Genomic DNA, 14,588 nt, shown 5'->3' with positions numbered 1-14,588 from the left:
GTGACGACGATGATGATGATGATGACGATGATGATGATGGTGGTGGTGACGATGGTGGCGATGATGATGGTGGTGGCGACGATGATGATGATGACGATGATGATGATGGTGGTGGTGACGATGATGATGGTGGTGGCGACGATGATGATGATGATGATGACGATGATGATGATGGTGGTGGTGACGATGATGATGGTGGTGGCGACGATGATGATGATGATGACGATGATGATGATGGTGGTGGTGACGATGATGATGATGATGACGATGGTGACTCCGCAGGTCCTCCCCCTCCTCCCCCTCCCCCCCCTCCCCCTCCTCCCCCCCCTCCCCCTCCCCCTCCCTCACCGTGGTCCTCAACTCACTGCGGATCGTCCCCTCACTGTGCTGGCTGAGAGCCGTACACCACTTCCTGTCGGCCGATCCACTTCCGGGTCAGGGGTCGACCGTAACCGCGGCGACGACGACGACCTCGGCGGCGACCTCTACGGCCGCGTCGTCGCCACGGGGGGCGGCCGCTGGGGGTCAGAGGTCGTGGCGGGTGGGCGAGCGTCCGGGGTCGGAGGTCAGGCCGGTGAAGGCCGGCGTGATGACGCGCCGGGCGGACCGTGACCCCGGGGGCGACCCCACGGCCATGCAGCTCACCATCAACGTCACAGGTGGGGGGAGGGGGGGAGGGGGAGGAGGAAGGGAGGGGTGGGAGGGGTGGGGGGGGAGGGTGGGAGGGAGGTGAGGAGAGGGATTTGTGGGAGGGAGGGAGGTGAGGGAGTGAGGTGAGGGAGTGAGGGGGTGGGGAGGGAGGAGAGAGGGGGTTGAGGGGGGAGGGAGGGAGGGAGGGAGGGAGGAGAGAGAGGGAGGGAGGGGAGGGAGGGATTTATGGGAGGGAGGGGAGAGGGGGGGTGGGGTGGGAGGGAGGGTCAGGATGGAACCCACGGCCTCCTGCGTACCAGGCGAGGTAGTCAACAGCTCCTAGCCACTGTGGTGTCATGGTCAGGATGGGACCCACGGCCTCCTGCGTACCAGGCAAGGTAGTCAACATCTCGCTATGGCTTGACCTGCAGCTGTGTGCGTGACCCAGGCACAGAGTTCGTGTTCCTGGAGAACCCGCAGTGCGACAAGTCTGCCGCAGTGGTGGTGAGAGGCACGGCGGTGATCGCGTACAAACCTCACCTGCTGGAGCGGCCCTTCTCAGCCATCCTCAGTGGGCTGGAGGTGACTCACTCACTCAGTCACTCAGTCGCTCAGTCACTCAGTCACCCACTCAGTCACTCAGTCACCCACTCAGTCAATCACTCACCCACTCATTCACCCACCTACCCACCCACCCACTCACCCACTCACCCACTCACTCACCCACTCACTCACCCACCCACTCACTCACCCACTCACTCACCCCCCCACTCACTCACTCACCCCCCCACTCACCCCCCCACTCACCCACCCACTCACCCACCCACTCACCAACCCACCCACTCACCCACCCACTCACCCACTCACTCACCCACTCACCCACTAACTCACCCACCCACTCACCCACCCACCCACTCACCTAACCACCCACCCACCCACTCACCCCCCCACTCACCCACCCACTCACCCATCCACCTACCCACCCACCCACTCACCCACCCACCCACTCACCCACCCCCCCACTCACCCCCCCACTCACCCACCCACTCACCCATCCACCTACCCACCCACTCACCCACTCACCCACCTACCCACTCACCCACTCACTCACCCACTCACCCCCCCACTCACCCACCCACTCACCCACCTACCCACTCACCCATTCACTCACCCACTCACCCCCCCACTCACCCACTCACCCACCTACCCACCCACTCACCCACCCACCCACTCACTCACTCCCCCACTCACCCACCCCCCAGGTGTTCTCGTGTGAGTTGGACTCCCCCCAGGAGGGATCTCCCCTCTCCATCGTGGACCCCGTGGAGCTGCAGGTGGACGTCAGCCGCTGTCGGGGTGGTGGTGGTGGTGGTGGCGGTGGTGGTGGTGGCGGTGGTGGTGGTGGTGGCAGTGGGGGTCTTGCCGACGCATGCCCACACTCGGACGACTACTCGCAACCCGTGCTGGAGGTGACGGTGGTGACGGTGGTGATGGTGGTGGTGATGGTGTTGATGTTGGTGATGGTGATGGAGGTGACGGTGGTGGTGACGGTGGTGGTAATGTTGGTGATGTTGGTGGTGGTGGTGATGGTGGTGGTGGGGAGTGGTAGTATAGTAGTGGTGGTGGTGTTGATGGTGGTGATGGTGGTGATGGTGGTGATGGGTGGTGGTGGTCGTGATGGTGGTGATGATGGTGGTGGTGATGGTGGTGGTGATGGTGGTGTGTGTCTGTGTGTGTGTATGTGTGTGTGTGTCTGTGTGTCTGTGTGTGTGACTGTGTGTGTGTGACTGTGTGTGTGTGACTGTGTGTGTGACTGTGTGTGTGACTGTGTGTGTGTGACTGTGTGTCTGTGTGTGTGTCTGTGTCTGTGTGTGTGTGTGTCTGTGTGTGTCTGTGTGTGTGTCTGTGTGTGTGTCTGTGTCTCTGTCTGTGTGTGTGTCTGTGTGTGACTGTGTGTGTGTGTGACTGTGTGTGTGTCTGTGTGTGACTGTGTGTGTGTGTCTGTGTGTGTGTGTGTCTGTGTGTGTGTGTGTCTGTGTGTGTGTGTGTCTGTGTGTGTATGTGTGTGTGAGGTGGGGAGCGGTGTGTGTGACTGTGTGTGTCTGTGTGTGTGTGTGTGTGTCTGTGTGTGTGTGTGTCTGTGTGTGTGTGTCTGTGTGTGTGTGTGTCTGTGTGTGTATGTGTGTGTGAGGTGGGGAGCGGTGGTGTAGCGGTTAGCGCGCTGCGCTATGAACCTGGCGACCCGGGTTCGATTCCCGCTCACGGCCAACACCAGTGACGATTATCTGAACCGGTCCTGGGCCTCCCCTAGGTCGACTCAGCCTGAAATGAGTACCCGGTGCGGTGTGTAAACATCGCCACTGGGGAGACAAAGGCGGTCGGGCGTGGTTCTGGCCACCCACCCCCTCGTGTACCGTTCTGGCCTTCATAGGTGCTCGCTAACAGCACTTGCCCCTACAGTCTGTTAAGGCTATACGGGGGATATTTGTCTTTGTATGTGTGTGTGTGTCTGTGTGTGTGTGTGTCTGTGTGTGTGTGTCTGTGTGTGTGTCTGTGTGTGTGTGTGTCTGTGTGTGTGTGTGTGTCTGTGTGTGTGTGTGTCTGTGTGTGTGTGTGTCTGTGTGTCTGTGTGTGTATGTGTGTGTGTGTCTGTGTGTGTGTGTGTCTGTGTGTGTGTGTGTCTGTGTGTGTGTGTGTCTGTGTGTGTGTGTGTCTGTGTGTGTGTGTGTGTGTGTGTGTGTCTGTGTGTGTGTGTGTGTGTGTGTGTGTCTGTGTGTGTGACTGTGTCTGTGTGTGTGTGTGTGTCTGTGTGTGTGTCTGTGTGTGTCTCTGTGTGTGTGTCTGTGTGTCTGTGTGTGTGACTGTGTGTGTGTCTGTGTATGTCTGTGTCTGTGTGTGTGTGTGTCTGTGTGTGTGTGTGTCTGTGTGTGTGTGTGTGTCTGTGTGTGTGTGTGTCTGTGTGTCTGTGTGTGTGACTGTGTGTGTGTCTGTGTATGTCTGTGTCTGTGTGTGTGTGTGTCTGTGTGTCTGTCTACAGGTGGTGCTGTCCAGTCTCAGCGTGCGTCTCTCCTACAACGACCTGAGGCTCTTTGCCGGCATCGTCGCCTCGCTCCGAGCCCAGGCCGACTCAGCCAGCAGTGGAGCAGGTGCAGGAGGTAGCGACGCTCACGCAGCGTCACACACCCACATCTGTGTCTGTGTGTCTGTGTGTGTGTCTGTGTGTCTGCGTGTGTGTCTGTGTGTCTCTGTGTGTGTCTGTGTGTGTGTGTCTGTGTGTCTCTGTGTGTGTCTGTGTGTGTGTGTGTCTGCGTGTGTGTCTGTGTGTCTGCGTGTGTGTCTGTGTGTCTGCGTGTGTGTCTGTGTGTCTGTGTGTTTCTGTGTGTGTCTGTGTGTGTGTGTGTCTGTGTGTCTCTGTGTGTGTCTGTGTGTGTGTCTGTATGTGTCTGTGTGTGTGTCTGTATGTGTCTGTGTGTGTGTGTGTCTGTGTGTGTGTCTGTGTGTGTGTCTGTGTGTGTGTCTGTGTGTGTCAGTGTGTGTCAGTGTGTATCAGTGTGTCTGTGTGTGTGTCTGTGTGTGTGTCTGTGTGTGTGTCTGTGTGTGTGTCTGTGTGTCTGTGTGTGACTGTGTGTGTGTGTCTGTGTGTGTGTGTCTGTGTGTGACTGTGTGTGTGTGTGTGTGACTGTGTGTGTGTGTGTCTGTGTGTGACTGTGTGTGTGTGTGTCTGTGTGTGACTGTGTGTGTGTGTGTGTGTGACTGTGTGTGTGTGTGTCTGTGTGTGACTGTGTGTGTGTGTCTGTGTGTGACTGTGTGTCAGTGTTTGTGTGTTGACCACCCACCCCCTCGTGTGCCATTTTGCCCTTCATCGCTGCTCGCTAACACAACACTTGCCCCGACAGCCCTGCTAGAGGCTACCCGAGGGAGCTTTGCCTGTAGCTGTGCCCGCCGCGTGCTGTGCGTTGGGTCAGGCTGGGGGGGGTCAGGGTCAGGGTCAGGGTGGGGGGGTGGCGGCAGGGGTGGGTGGCGCACGTTCGCTCCGGCAGCGTCTGCGTCTGCATCATCGACGACCTCGACTGCGACGTCCCGCTGCTCGAACTCACCCTCACTGGTGGGGGGGGGGGGGGGGGCGGGGTGATTGACATCACCCATCCACCCACTACCATCACCACCACCCATCCACCCACTACCATCACCACCACCCATCCACCCACTACCATCACCACCACCCACCCATCTACTACCATCACCACCCATCCACCCACTACCATCACCACCACCCACCCATCTACTACAATCACCACCCACCCACCCATCTACTACTCCATCACCACCCACCCATCTACTACCATCACCACCCACTACACCCCACCCATCTACTACCATCACCACCACCCACCCATCTACTACCATCACCACCACCCACCCATCTACTACCATCACCACCACCCCACCCATCTACTACCATCACCCACCACCCATCCACCCACTACCATCACCACCCATCCACCCATCTACTACCATCACCACCCACCCACCCATCCTACTACCATCACCACCACCCACCCATCTACTACCATCACCACCACCCACCCATCTACTACCATCACCACCACCCACCCCATCTACTACTACCACCACCCACCCATCTACTACCATCACCACCACCCACCCATCTACTACTACCACCACCCACCCATCTACTACCATCACCACCCACTACAGCCACCCATCTACTACCATCACCACCCACACATCTACTACCATCACCACCACCCCACCCATCTACTACCATCACCACCCACCCCATCTACTACCATCACCACCCACACATCTACTACCATCACCACCACCCACCCATCTACTACCATCACCACCACCCCCACCCACTACTACCAACCACCCACCCACCCATCTACTACCATCACCACCCACCCATCTACTACCATCACCACCCACCCACCCATCTACTACCATCACCACCCACCCATCTACTACCATCACCACCCCACACCATCTACTACCATCACCACCACCCACCCATCTACTACCATCACCACCCATCCACCCACTACCCTCACCACCACCCACCCATCTACTACCATCACCACCACCCACCCATCTACTACCATCACCCACCACCCACCCATCTAATACATCACCACCCATCCACCCACTACCCTCACCACCACCCACCCATCTAATACCATCACCACCCATCCACCCACTACCATCACCACCACCCACCCATCTACTACCATCACCACCACCCACCCACTACCATCACCACCACCCACACATCTACTACCATCACCACCACCCACCCATCTACTACTACCACCACCCACCCCATCTACTACCATCACCACCCACTACAGCCACCCATCTACTACCATCACCACCCACACATCTACTACCATCACCACCACCCACCCATCTACTACCATCACCACCCACCCATCTACTACCATCACCACCCACACATCTACTACCATCACCACCACCCACCCATCTACTACCATCACCACCACCCACCCACTACTACTACCCACCACCCACCCATCTACTACCATCACCCACCCACCCATCTACTACCATCACCCACCACCCACCCATCTACTACCATCACCCACCCACCCATCTACTACCATCACCACCCACACATCTACTACCATCACCACCACCCACCCATCTACTACCATCACCACCCATCCACCCACTACCCTCACCACCCACCCACCCATCTACTACCATCACCACCACCCACCCATCTACTACCATCACCACCACCCACCCATCTAATACCATCACCACCCATCCACCCACTACCCTCACCACCACCCACCCATCTAATACCATCACCACCCATCCACCCACTACCATCACCACCACCCACCCATCTACTACCATCACCACCCACTACAGCCACCCATCTACTACCCATCACCACCCACACATCTACTACCATCACCACCACCCACCCATCTACTACCATCACCACCCACCCATCTACTACCATCACCACCCACCACATCTACTACCATCACCACCACCCACCCATCTACTACCATCACCACCACCCACCCACTACTACTACCACCACCCCACCCATCTACTACCATCACCACCCACTACAGCCACCCATCTACTACCATCACCACCCACCCATCTACTACCCATCACCACCACCCACCCACTACTACTACCACCACCCCACCCATCTACTACCATCACCACCCACTACAGCCACCCATCTACTACCATCACCACCCACACATCTACTACCATCACCACCACCCCACCCATCTACTACAATCACCACCCATCCACCCACTACCATCACCACCACCCACCCATCTACTACCATCACCACCCACACATCTACTACCATCACCACCACCCACCCATCTACTACAATCACCACCCATCCACCCACTACCATCACCACCACCCACCCATCTACTACCATCACCACCCACCCATCTACTACCATCACCACCCACACATCTACTACCATCACCACCACCCACCCATCTACTACCATCACCACCCATCCACCCACTACCATCACCACCCGCCCACCCATCTACTACCATCACCACCCATCCTCCCACTACCATCACCACCACCCACCCATCTACTACCATCACCCACCCATCCACCCACTACCCATCACCACCGCCCCACACCATCTACTACCATCACCACCCATCCTCCCACTACCATCACCACCACCCACCCATCTACTACCATCTCCACCCATCCACCCACTACCCATCACCACCGCCCACCCATCTACTACCATCACCACCCATCCTCCCACTACCATCACCACCACCCACCCCATCTACTACCATCTCCACCCATCCTCCCACTACCATCACCACCACCCACCCATCTACTACCATCTCCACCCATCCTCCCACTACCATCACCACCACCCACCCATCTACTACCATCACCACCCATCCACCCACTACCATCCACCACCACCCACCCATCTACTACCATCACCACCCACCACCACTACCACCACCACCACCACCCACTACCACCACCCACCCCACTACCACCCACCCACCACCCACCACCCACCACCACTACCACCACCACCACCCACCCACCACTACTACCACCACCCACCACCACCACCATCACCACCCCCCACGACATACGCTGGCTGGGGCCCGACTGTGAGCGCCGTTCATCCTCAGCGGCACTTGCCCCACAGCGCGGTGCAGGCTACCTGGGTAACTTGCGCCTTTGCCTCGCAGGGTTCCACTTTGAGCAGAGCTTCTCTGCCCAGCTGGAGGGCAGTGCCCAGTTCACTCTGATGGCCGACTACTACAACAGACAGCTGTCTGGTGAGTGGGTGAGTGGGTGGGTGAGTGGGTGAGTGAGTGGGTGAGTGGGGTGGGGTGAGTGAGTGGGTGAGTGGGTGGGTGGGTGAGTGGGAGAGTGGGGAGAGTGAGAGGGTGAGTGAGTGAGTGAGTGGGTGAGTGAGTGGGTGAGTGGGTGAGTGAGTGGGAGGGGTGAGCGGGTGAGTGAGTGAGTGGGAGAGTGAGTGAGTGAGTGGGTGAGTGGGTGGGTGAGTGGGAGTGAGTGAGTGAGTGAGTGAGTGGGAGAGTGAGTGAGTGGGTGAGTGGGTGAGGGAGTGGGAGAGTGGGTGAGTGGGTGAGTGAGTGGGGTGAGTGGGTGAGTGAGTGAGTGGGTGAGTGGGTGAGTGAGTGAGTGGGTTAGTGAGTGAGTGGGTGAGTGAGTGGGAGAGTGAGTGAGTGAGTGGGAGAGTGAGTGCGAGTGAGTGGGTGAGTGGGAGAGTGAGCGAGCGAGCGGGGTGAGTGAGCGGGTGGGTGAGTGAGCGGGTGAGTGAGCGAGTGAGTGAGTGGGTGAGTGAGTGAGTGAGCGAGCGAGTGAGCGAGGTGGGCGAGTGGGTGAGCGGGTGGGCTAGCGAGTGGGTGAGTGAGCGAGTGAGCGGTGTGAGCGGGTGAGTGAGCGAGTGGGTGAGCGAGTGAGTGAGTGGGTGAGTAAGTGAATGGGTGGGTGGGTGGGTGAGCGAGTGGGTGGGTGAGTGGGTGGGGTGAGTGAGCGAGTGAGTGGATGAGCGGGCGAGTGAGTGAGTGGGTGAGCGGCGCGAGTGAGTGAGTGAGCGAGCGAGTGGGTGAGTGGGGCGAATGGGCGAGGGGGCGAGTGAGCGAGCGGGCGGGCGAGCGGGCGGGCGGCGAGGCGGGGCGGGCGAGCGGGCGGGCGAGCGGGGCGGGCGAGCGGGCGGGCGAGTGGGCGAGCGGGGCGAGTGGGCGACACTGGGGTGACCTTTGCCCCTTACCAGGCTGGGAGCCCTTTGTGGAGCGCTGGCCGGCGCGAGTTCATTGGTTCACGGAGCCGGCCAATCAGATGCACCCGTCCCGGCAGATCGTCAAGGTGACGGCCAAGGAGCGGCTCTACGTCAACATCACCGCCAGCCTCATCGGTGAGACGCTCACCACCCACCACGCTCACCACCCACGCTCACCACCGCCACGTTCACCACCACCACCACCGCCACGCTCACCACCGCCACGTTCACCACCGCCACGTTCACCATGGGTGGTGGGGTTCACCATGACGTGGTATTGGGGTTCACCATGGCGTGGTATTGGGGTTCACCATGACGTGGTATTGGGGTTCACCATGACGTGGTATTGGGGTTCACCATGACGTGGTATTGGGGTTCACCATGGCGTGGTATTGGGGTTCACCATGACGTGGTATTGGGGTTCACCATGACGTGGTATTGGGGTTCACCATGACGTGGTATTGGGGTTCACCATGACGTGGTATTGGGGTTCACCATGACGTGGTATTGGGGTTCACCATGACGTGGTATTGGGGTTCACCATGACGTGGTATTGGGGTTCACCATGACGTGGTATTGGGGTTCACCATGGCGTGGTATTGGGGTTCACCATGGCGGTGGTATTGGGGTTCACCATGGCGTAGTATTGGGGTTCACCGTGGGTACTGGGTTCTACAGCTGTGTTCCAGACAACGAAGCGAGCCTGGTTTCCGGGTCCTGAAGACCAAGATGGCCGCTCGCCCCAACCAGGGTGAGTGGGTGGGTGGGTGGGTGAGTGGGTGGGTGGGTGAGTGGGTGGGTGAGTGGGTGGGTGGGTGAGTGGGTGGGTGAGTGGGTGGGTGGGTGAGTGGGTGGGTGAGTGGGTGGGTGGGTGGGTGAGTGGGTGGGTGAGTGGGTGGGTGGGTGGGTGAGTGGGTGGGGTGGGTGGGTGGGTGGGTGAGTGGGTGGGTGAGTGGGTGGGTGGGTGGGTGGGTGGGTGAGTGGGGTGGGTGGGTGGGTGGGTGGGTGGGTGAGTGGGTGGGTGGGTGAGTGGGTGGGTGGGTGGGTGGGTGAGTGGGTGGGTGGGTGGGTGGTGAGTGGGTGGGTGGGTGGTTGGGTGGGTGGGTGAGTGGGTGGGTGGGTGAGTGGGTGGGTGAGTGGGTGGGTGGGTGAGTGGGTGGGTGGGTGGGTGGGTGGGTGAGTGGGTGGGTGAGTGGGTGGGTGGGTGGGTGAGTGGGGTGGGTGGGTGGGTGGGTGGGTGGGTGAGTGGGTGGGTGAGTGGGTGGGTGGGTGGGTGAGTGGGTGGGTGAGTGGGTGGGTGGGTGGGTGGGTGAGTGGGTGGGTGGGTGGGTGGGTGAGTGGGTGGGTGGGTGGGTGAGTGGGTGGGTGGGTGAGTGGGTGGGTGGGTGAGTGGGTGGGTGGGTGAGTGGGTGGGTGAGTGGGTGGGTGGGTGAGTGGGTGGGTGGGTGGGGTGGGTGGGTGGGTGGTGAGTGGGTGGGTGAGTGGGTGGGTGGGTGGGTGGGTGGGTGAGTGGGTGGGTGAGTGGGTGGGTGAGTGGGTGGGTGAGTGAGTGGGTGGGTGGGTGGGTGGGTGAGTGGGTGGGTGAGTGGGTGGGTGAGTGGGTGGGTGGGGTGGGTGGGTGAGTGGGTGGGGTGAGTGGGTGGGTGGGTGGGTGGGTGGGTGAGTGGGTGGGGTGGGTGAGTGGGGGGTGGGTGGGGTGAGTGGGTGGGTGGGTGGGTGAGTGGGTGGGTGGGTGGTTGGGTGGTGGGTGAGTGGGTGGGTGGGTGGGTGAGTGGGTGGGTGGGTGGGTGAGTGGTGGTGGGTGGGTGGGTGGGTGGTGTGGGTGGGTGGGTGGGTGGGTGGTGGGTGGGTGGGTGGGTGAGTGGGTGGGTGGGTGGGTGGTGGGTGGGGTGGGTGGGTGAGTGGGTGGGTGGGTGAGTGGGGTGGGTGGGTGGGTAAGTGAGAGGGTGGGTGGGTGAGTGGGTGAGGGTGGGGTGGGTGAGGTGGGTGGGTGGGGTGGGTGGTTGGGTGGGTGGGTGAGTGGGTGGGTGGGTGGGTGGGTGGTTGGGTGGGTGGGTGGTTGGGTGGGTGGGTGGGTGGTTGGGTGGGTGGGTGGGTGGTGGGGTGGGGTAAGTGAGAGGGTGGGTGGGTGAGTGAGAGGGGTGGGTGGGTGAGTGGGTGGGTGGGTGGGTGGGGTGAGTGGGTGGGGTGGGTGGGTGGGTAAGTGGGAGGGTGGGTGGTGAGTGTGAGGGTGGGTGGGTGAGTGGGTGGTGGGTGGGTGGGTGAGTGGGTGGTGGGTGGGGGTGAGGTGGGTGGGTGGGTGAGTGGGGGTGGGTGGGTGAGTGGGTGAGTGGGTGGGTGAGTGGGTGGGTGAGTGGGTGGGTGGGGGGGTGAGTGGGTGGGTGGTGGGTGGGTGGGTGGGTGGGTGGGTGAGTGGGTGGGTGGGTGGGTGAGTGGGTGGGTGGGGTGGGTGAGTGGGTGGGGGGGTGGGTGGGTGAGTGGGTGGGGGGGTGGGTGGTTGGGTGGGTGGGTGGTGGGTGGGTGGTGGGTGGGTGGGTGGGTGGGTGGGTGGGTGAGTGGGTGGGTGGGTGGGTGGGTGAGTGGGTGGGTGGGTGGGTGGGTGGGTGAGTGGGTGGGTGGGTGGTGGGTGGGTGGGTGGTTGGGTGGGTGGGGTGGTTGGGTGGGTGGGTGGTTGGGTGGGTGGTGGGTGGGTTGGGTGGGTGGGTGAGTGGGTGGGTGGGTGGGTGGGTGGGTGAGTGGGTGGGTGGGTGGGTGGGTAAGTGAGAGGGTGGGTGGGTGAGTGAGGGGGTGGGTGGGTGAGTGGGGTGGGTGGGTGGGGTGGGTGAGTGGGTGGGTGGGTGGGTAAGTGAGAGGGTGGGTGGGTGAGTGAGAGGGTGGGTTGAGTGGGTGGGTGGGTGAGTGGGTGGGTGGGTGGGTGAGTGGGTGGGTGGGTGAGTGGGTGGGTGGGTGGGTGGGTGGGTAAGTGAGAGGGTGGGTGGGTGAGTGGGTGGGTGGGTGGGTGAGTGGGTGGGTGGGTGGGTGAGTGGGGTGGGTGGGTGGGTGGGTGAGTGGGTGGGTGGGTGGGGGGTGGTTGGGTGGGTGGGTGGGTGGTGGGTGGGTGGGTGGGTGGGTGGTGGGTGGGTGGGTGGGTGGGGTGGGTGGGTGGGTGGGTGGGTGGGTGGGTGGGTGGGTGGGTGGGTGGGTGGGTGAGTGGGTGGGTGGTGGGTGAGTGGGTGGGTGGGGTGGGTGGGTGAGTGGGGGTGGGTGGGTGTGGGTGGGGTAAGTGAGAGGGTGGGGTGGGTGAGTGGGTGGGTGGGGTGTTGCATCTGCCAGTCATCTGAGTCAGTCCAACCCATGGCACCTGCAGGGTCTGTCCCGTGACCTCCTGCACCTAGCCTGGCACAGCAGTCAACCCATGGCACCCTGCAGGGTCTGCCCCCGTGACCTCCTCCTCCTGCACCTAGCCTGGCACAGCAGTCAAACCCATCTTAACCTTGTCACAGAGGTCGCAATCGGGTACCCGATACCCGGCCGGGTACGGGTAGCCGGGGAAGGAATCAAAACTCGTTTGCGACCTCTGCCTTGTCACGGTCCGCACTTGCCCCTACAGGTCTGCTGAGGCTATGCGGTGGAACTTTGTCTCTTGTGTCTGTAAGCAGCGTCGCTCTCTCGCAGTCTCGGAGCCGCAGTTCAGCTGCACTGGCCTCCATGGACAGGGGCAGCGCGGAGAGAGTTGGTGAGTGGGGTGGGGTGGGTGGGTGAGTGGGTGGGTGGGTGGGTGGGTGAGTGGGTGAGTTGGTGAGTGGGTGGGTGGGTGGGTGAGTGGGTGGGGTGGGGTGGGTGAGTGGGTGGGTGGGTGGGTGAGTGAGTGGGTGAGTGGGTGGGGTGGGTGGGTGAGTGAGAGGGGGTGGGTGAGTGAGTGAGTGGGTGAGTGGGTGGGTGGGTGGGTGGGTGAGTGGGTGGGTGGGTGAGTGGGTGGGTGAGTGAGTGAGTGAGTGAGTGGGTGGGTGGGTGGGTGGGTGAGTGGGTGGGTGAGTGAGTGGGTGGGGTGGGTGGGTGGGTGGGTGGGTGAGTGGGTGGGTGGGTGGGTGAGTGAGTGGGTGGGTGGGTGGGTGAGTGGGTGGGTGGGTGAGTGGGTGGGTGGGTGGGTGGGTGAGTGGGTGGGTGGGTGGGTGGGTGGGGTGGGTGAGTGGGTGGGTGAGTGGGTGGGTGGGTGGGTGGGTGAGTGAGTGGGTGGGTGGGTGGGTGAGTGGGTGGGTGGGTGAGTGGGTGGGTGGGTGGGTGGGTGGGGTGAGTGAGTGAGTGGGTGGGGTGGGTGAGTAGGTGGGTGGGTGGGTGGGTGGGTGAGTTGGGTGGGTGGGTGGGTGGGTGAGTGGGTGAGTGGGGTGGGTGGGTGGGTGAGTGAGTGGGTGGGTGGGTGGGTGAGTGAGTGGTTGGGTGGGTGGGTGAGTGAGTGAGTGAGTGAGTGGGTGGGTGTGTGAGTGGGTGGGTGGGTGAGTGAGTGGGGTGGGTGAGTGTGTGGGTGAGTGAGTGGGTGAGGTGGGTGGGTGGGTGGGGTGAGTGGGTGGGTGGGTGGGTGAGTGTGTGGGTGAGTGAGTGGGTGAGTGGGTGGGTGGGTGGGTGAGTGGGTGAGTGGGTGGGTGAGTGGGTGGGTGAGTGGGTGGGTGGGTGGGTGGGTGAGTGGGTGGGTGAGTGGGGTGGGTGGGTGGGTGAGTGAGTTGGTGAGTGGGGTGGGTGGGTGGGTGGGTGAGTGAGTTGGTGAGTGGGTGGGTGGGTGGGTGAGTGGGTGGGTGAGTGAGTGGGTGGGGTGGGTGGGTGGGTGAGTGGGTGGGTGGGTGGGTGAGTGAGTGGGTGGGTCGGTGGGTGAGTGGGTGGGTGAGTGAGTGGGTGAGTGGGTGGGTGGGTGAGTGAGTGGGTGAGTTGGTGAGTGGGTGGGTGGGTGGGTGGGTGAGGGAGTGAGTGGGTGGGTCGGTGGGTGAGTGGGTGGGTGGGTGGGTGAGTGGGTGGGTGGGTGGGTGGGTGAGTGGGTGAGTGGGTGGGTGGGTGGGTGAGTGGGTGGGTGAGTGGGTGAGTGGGTGGGGTGGGGTGGGTGGGGTGAGTGGGTGGGTGGGTGGGTGAGTGGGTGGGTGGGGTGGGTGAGTGGGGTGGGTGAGTGAGTGGGTCGGTGGGTGGGTGAGTGGGTGAGTGGGTGGGTGGGTGGGTGAGTGAGTGAGTGGGTGAGTGAGTGGGTGAGTGAGTGGGTGAGTGGTGGGTGGGTGAGTGGGTGAGTGGGTGGGTGAGCGAGTGGGTGGGTGAGTGAGTGAGTGAGTGGGTGGGTGAGTGAGTGAGTGGGTGGGTGAGTGGGTGAGTGGGTGGGTGGGTGGGTGAGGGAGTGAGTGGGTGGGGTGAGTGGGTGGGTGGGTGGGTGATTGGGTGAGTGGGTGGGTGAGTGAAGTGAGTGGGTGGGTGGGTGAGTGGGTGGGTGAGTGGGTGGGTGGGTGGGTGATTGGGTGAGTGGGTGGGTGAGTGAGTGGGTGGGTGAGGGGGTGGGGTGAGGGGGAGAGGGGTGGGGTGGGTGGTGTGGTGGTGGTGGTGGTTGTGGTAATGGTTGTGATGGGTTGTGGTGGTGGTGGTGATGGTTGTGGTGGTGGTGGTGGTGGTGGTGATGGTGGTT

The 14,588-nt window shown here is 61.7% G+C and overlaps 1 protein-coding gene and 1 long non-coding RNA gene across 2 annotated transcripts; both read left to right on the top strand.

Moving 5' to 3' along the window:
* The first annotated feature begins 321 nt into the window (after positions 1–321).
* Positions 322–3,948, top strand: LOC144741787 (uncharacterized). Its single transcript, XR_013590042.1, has 4 exons — positions 322–659; positions 1,079–1,212; positions 1,893–2,099; positions 3,668–3,948. It is a non-coding gene; the product is annotated as an uncharacterized LOC144741787 (long non-coding RNA).
* A 699-nt stretch (positions 3,949–4,647) lies between these two features.
* On the top strand, positions 4,648–9,711 carry LOC144741788 (intermembrane lipid transfer protein VPS13D-like). Its single transcript, XM_078624292.1, has 4 exons — positions 4,648–4,735; positions 7,899–7,988; positions 8,951–9,091; positions 9,635–9,711. The coding sequence occupies exons 2-4, from the start codon at positions 7,958–7,960 to the stop codon at positions 9,709–9,711; spliced, it is 249 nt and encodes an 82-aa protein (XP_078480418.1). The 5' UTR covers positions 4,648–4,735; positions 7,899–7,957.
* Positions 9,712–14,588: the final 4,877 nt, after the last annotated feature.

This window comes from Lampetra planeri, unplaced genomic scaffold (genome assembly GCF_965212315.1).
Source record: "Lampetra planeri unplaced genomic scaffold, kcLamPlan1.2.h2 scaffold_715, whole genome shotgun sequence".
Classification (NCBI taxonomy): Eukaryota; Metazoa; Chordata; class Hyperoartia; order Petromyzontiformes; family Petromyzontidae; genus Lampetra; species Lampetra planeri.
This window is presented reverse-complemented; position numbering and strand designations above follow the sequence as displayed.

Excerpts from the sequence above, each read along its gene's own strand:
- LOC144741788 (XM_078624292.1), top strand. The coding sequence starts at position 7,958 with ATGGCCGACTACTACAACAGACAGCTGTCTG. Across the intron at positions 7,989-8,950 it reads CTACAACAGACAGCTGTCTG|GCTGGGAGCCCTTTGTGGAG; the intron begins GTGAGTGGGTGA and ends GCCCCTTACCAG. Across the intron at positions 9,092-9,634 it reads CATCACCGCCAGCCTCATCG|CTGTGTTCCAGACAACGAAG; the intron begins GTGAGACGCTCA and ends TGGGTTCTACAG.